The sequence below is a fragment of the Argentina silus genome (genome assembly GCF_951799395.1).
Source record: "Argentina silus genome assembly, chromosome: 21".
Taxonomy (NCBI): Eukaryota; Metazoa; Chordata; class Actinopteri; order Argentiniformes; family Argentinidae; genus Argentina; species Argentina silus.
In genome coordinates, this window is record NC_139675.1 from 1379094 (window position 1) to 1383497 (window position 4404).

At 43.2% G+C, this 4404-nt stretch overlaps 1 protein-coding gene across 2 annotated transcripts in view; it reads left to right on the plus strand.

Annotated features, from left to right (window-relative positions):
* Window positions 1–1109, plus strand: part of vwa10.2 (von Willebrand factor A domain containing 10, tandem duplicate 2) — a 13784-nt gene extending 12675 nt beyond the window's left edge. For both annotated transcript variants that reach the window (XM_083693069.1, XM_083693070.1), the window contains one exon: window positions 66–1109. In XM_083693069.1, the coding sequence (XP_083549195.1) occupies window positions 66–515 (450 nt within the window). In that variant the 3' untranslated portion in view covers window positions 516–1109. The remainder of the gene's footprint in view (window positions 1–65) is intronic.
* The last annotated feature ends 3295 nt before the right edge of the window (window positions 1110–4404 follow it).

Here is a 4404-nt window from a genome sequence, read left to right on the forward strand (position 1 = left end):
TCTCTCTCCCTCCCTCTCCTTCCCTCTCTCTCCCTCCCCCTCCCTCACTCTCTTTCTTTCTCCAGATCACAGACTTCACCCGCCCCCAGTGCCAGGTGGCCAGTGTAACGGCTGACTGCCCAGCTGACTGCAGCCTGGCCAGCTGGGGGCTCTCTGCCAACGTGACGGACGGAAACGGGACGGGCATCGAGAGCGTCACCCTTCGTCAGGGTAATGGCACCCTGAACACCACCTCCGCCGTGGGGCCCGGGGGAGAGAACGTGACCCTGGCGATCTACAGCGCCTCCTGCTGTTCACAGGTGGTAGAGCTGGTGGCTGTGGACAAGGCGGGGAACGTGGCCACGTGTGGAGGGTCGGTGAGGGGCGCGGCAGTCGCCAGCTCCACAGCTCCACAGGCCACGGTTTTGAATCCCACAGCGCTGCCTGTAGCTGCTACTACATCCACCGGGGGGCGCACTTTGACCCTGTCCCTGTTTCTATGGACAACTGCGACTCTGGTCTCCCTCCTCGTATAGAAGCACAACACAACGCAAGTAGAAGAAAAGCACACAGGAACAACAAAAGTCTCCCGTCCTGCATGGCTGAGGCCCGAGGTTGCTGTCACTCCAATCGGTTTAGGAGTTGAATTTCACTCTTCCGGAGAAGTTCCATCGGAGTTCCACGTCCACCTCAACAGACGGGAAGTACACTGGAACTGATCCTAACTCCGCTGAGACGGGACTCGCCTAACAAGGATGAGAAAGGACGTCCCCTCATGTTTGTTTGTTTGTTTGTTTGTTTGTCCTAATCCTATCAAGTTCCAATTCTGACGGTGACCCATTGGAGAATGTTGTGATTAACCAGAACAGGCCTGCATTAAAGTCTTAACTATATATATATATATATATTTTTTTTTTTACAATATTATAACAAAGCAAAGTATTTGACCAATCAATCAACCATATATTTAGTGTTTAGTACTTCACGACAAGAAAGTGTTTTGTGTGGACGTATTGTATAATACTCATGTTTAAATCTAGTCACTTTGTTAATGTTTATCATGCCACTATTGAACTGTGAACTGGGGAAAAGCACTGGTCTGTGATTAAGAATAAAGTCATTTGAGGATATTTGCGTTGTTTTGGTTTTGAATATGTTTCCTCAAACCTTCAAGTCAAGTAGAAGAAACGAATTACAAAAAAATGCAAAGGAGTCGTGGCTCAGCGGTTAATACCACGCCCCAAGATCAGGGGGTTGGAGGTTTGAGACCTGGTCATGGCTCTGGAACTAGGTTTGGTTTTGAATATGTTTGCTCAACCCTTCAAGTCAAGTATAAGAAACGAATTGCAAAAAATGTAAAAGGAGGCGTGGCTCAGCGGTTAATACCACGCCCCAAGATCAGGGGGTTGTAGGTTCGAGACCCGGTCATGGCTCTGGAACTAGGTTCGGTTTTGAATATGTTTGCTCAAACCTTCAAGTCAAGTATAAGAAACGAATTGCAAAAAATGTAAAAGGAGGCGTGGCTCAGCAGTTAATACCACGCCCCAAGATCAGGGGGTTGTAGGTTCGAGACCCGGTCATGGCTCTGGAACTAGGTTTGGTTTTGAATATGTTTGCTCAAACCTTCAAGTCAAGTATAAGAAACGAATTGCAAAAAACGTAAAAGGAGGCGTGGCTCAGCGGTTAATACCACGACCCAAGATCAGGGGGTTGTAGGTTCGAGACCCGGTCATGGCTCTGGAACTAGGTTTGGTTTTGAATATGTTTGCTCAAACCTTCAAGTCAAGTATAAGAAACGAATTGTAAAAGGAGTCGTGGCTCAGTGGTTAATACCTTGCCCCAAGATCAGGGGGTTGTAGGTTCAAGACCCGGTCATGGCTCTGGAAAGGTTCTTTTCTAAGAAAAGAATTGCAAAAAATGCAAAGGAGCCTCTAACCCAATCAATTCATCCGATATTGCCTTTAGCCAATGGGCTTCAGGGGCGGGGCTGGGACACATGTATAAAAGGACTGGGACACACCTCCACCAAGTCCTTTGCTGATGGACTCCTTGCTGCAAGCTTTTTAACTCTAGCAATGGCTGTTTTTGAGGTGTTTTCTGTGCATCCGGTAAGTGCTTTTAGGTCTGCAAATTGTGATTTCCAATGTTTTCTTTGAGTTTTGGCTTCACCAGATCAAATTAGATTCACCCAAACATGAGGTTTTTGTCATTTTCCAGTAGTCTTTCTGTACAAATGTAGCCCTGCTACGCTCCCTCAAACGCTCAGTTTTTGATGGGTTAAGAGGTTGTGTTAGTCACCGGCTAATGTTATACTCCAATAGGATGCATGCTCAAGGTAGTAAAACTCATTCAAATAAACTAATCATTTGTTAACATTTTACATTCTTCCCATTTTAGCCAGCACTAGCAGTGCACACATGGTCAGTTCCTGGCAGGTACAGATAACAGCTGAAACATGATGAAACTGGCCATTTAGAATACTGGGGTAAAATGCAGCAAGACTAAATACAAAGGTAAGCAAATGTAGCTAAAGTTCTCTTGTTGTGTGAGCTAGCATAGCACTGTTGTATTTTGCAAGATAGAAAAATAACCTGTTTGCTAACTTATCGAATAGTTGCTGACAATTTTACAAAATCAGCTACAAAGCAACTCTACAAATGTAAAGGCATCCAACTACAAACAGAAATGCTGCATAAATTAACTGTAGGCAACAAATTGGTCAACATTATAGTCAGCTAAAAAAACCTAGGAACGAACTACAGTTCTTGCTGCTTTTTGAGCAATTTAATTATAAACAAGTAAAGTATATAACCTGACATTTACCCAGAAATGATTTGATATGGAAATCACTCACTTTAGCCATGATTTTCCTCTTTTGGCAGGCAAGTAAAACAATTTTGCGTCCCAAATCTGTACCTTTTTTCCTGAAGTGTGCTCTTCTGCTCTCCTCAGAATGGATCCTCGAGGCTTGAAGAAGAAGAAGAAGAAGACTTAAAAAAGGCTTAATCCTTTGTAATGGTTTTACATCCATGGATGGCAGTACACAGAAATAGGAGTGCAGAATTATGACAGACCATGCATATGCCATGAGGCTAAACCAAGATGGCCGCCTTAGCCTTTACAAAATGGTCGCTGCATGCTCATGGTGCCATCTTGAAACCTTCATGGCTTTTGTATTTTTTTCTCTGTGATATTCAGAGTTTAATATCCTTGGTAAGACATCATTTTACTGGCCTGCACTTTGCTGACACACATTAACCCTTTGAGATATTCCAGAGCTTGTTTGACTCATGTTTGCTCACTATTTTAGCAGTATACTTTGACATATTGTAAAGTTACTTCAAACTTTTAGGTCGGTTGGTATTTGTACCATAATTGCAGAGAAGAAAAGATCTGCACCAAGTGACAAGGACTTGTGTCACAGGTGTCAAATTCATTCCATGGAGGGCAGAGTGTCAGCAGGTTTTTGTTTTTTCCTTTCAATTAAGACCATACCATTCCATACTAGTGAGCAAACATGAGTCAAACAAGCTCTTGAATATCTCAAAGGGTTAATGTGTCAGCAAAGTGCAGGCCAGTAAAATGATGTCTTACCAAGGATATTAAACTCTGAATATCGGAGAGAAATAAAATACAAAAGCCATGAAGGTTTCAAGATGGCACCATGAGCATGCAGGGACCATTTTGTAAAGGCTAAGGCGGCCATCTTGGTTTAGCCTCATGGCATATGCATGGTCTTTGTCATAATTCTGCACTCCTATTTCTGTGTACTGCCATCCATGGATGTGCACCACACATGCTCTCGAGAAACATTTTTTCACTACTATTGACATTTTCCAGAAATGTGAATTGAAATAAAGACAAAGCAGTGTTACATGAACAGAAGCACCAGCAACATGAAATAGCTGTGACTATTCAGGAAGATCTTTGACTTCTAAGAAGGTTGAGCATTCAAACCTGTTCTGGAGTGTGAGTCAATTGTGATGCAAGCGAATTGTGGTGGTGGCTCTGTGCAAAGAACTTTGCCTCACCTGTAAGAAATCACCAATGTGGTTTGGGACTTCCCTTTGAATATGTTTCCTCAAACATTCAAGTCAAATATATAAAAAGAAGCATGACAAACCTAGAAGCAGTGGTGGCTCTGTGCACACAAACTCTGCCTCATCTATAAGAGATTACTGGTTCAAGGCTTGGTTTGGAACTTGCTTTTGAATAGGTTTTGTCAAACCTTCAAGTCAAACATTCAAAACGAAGTCTGTAAAGTGTGAAGGAGTTGTGGCTCTGCGGTTAGTACCTCGCCCCATCATAATGGGGTTGGAGGTTCAAGACCTGGTGGTGGCTCTGGACCACATTTTTGGAACTTGCTTTTGAATATGTTTCCTCAAACTTTCAAGTCAAATATAAGAAACGAAGTGTGTCAAGTGT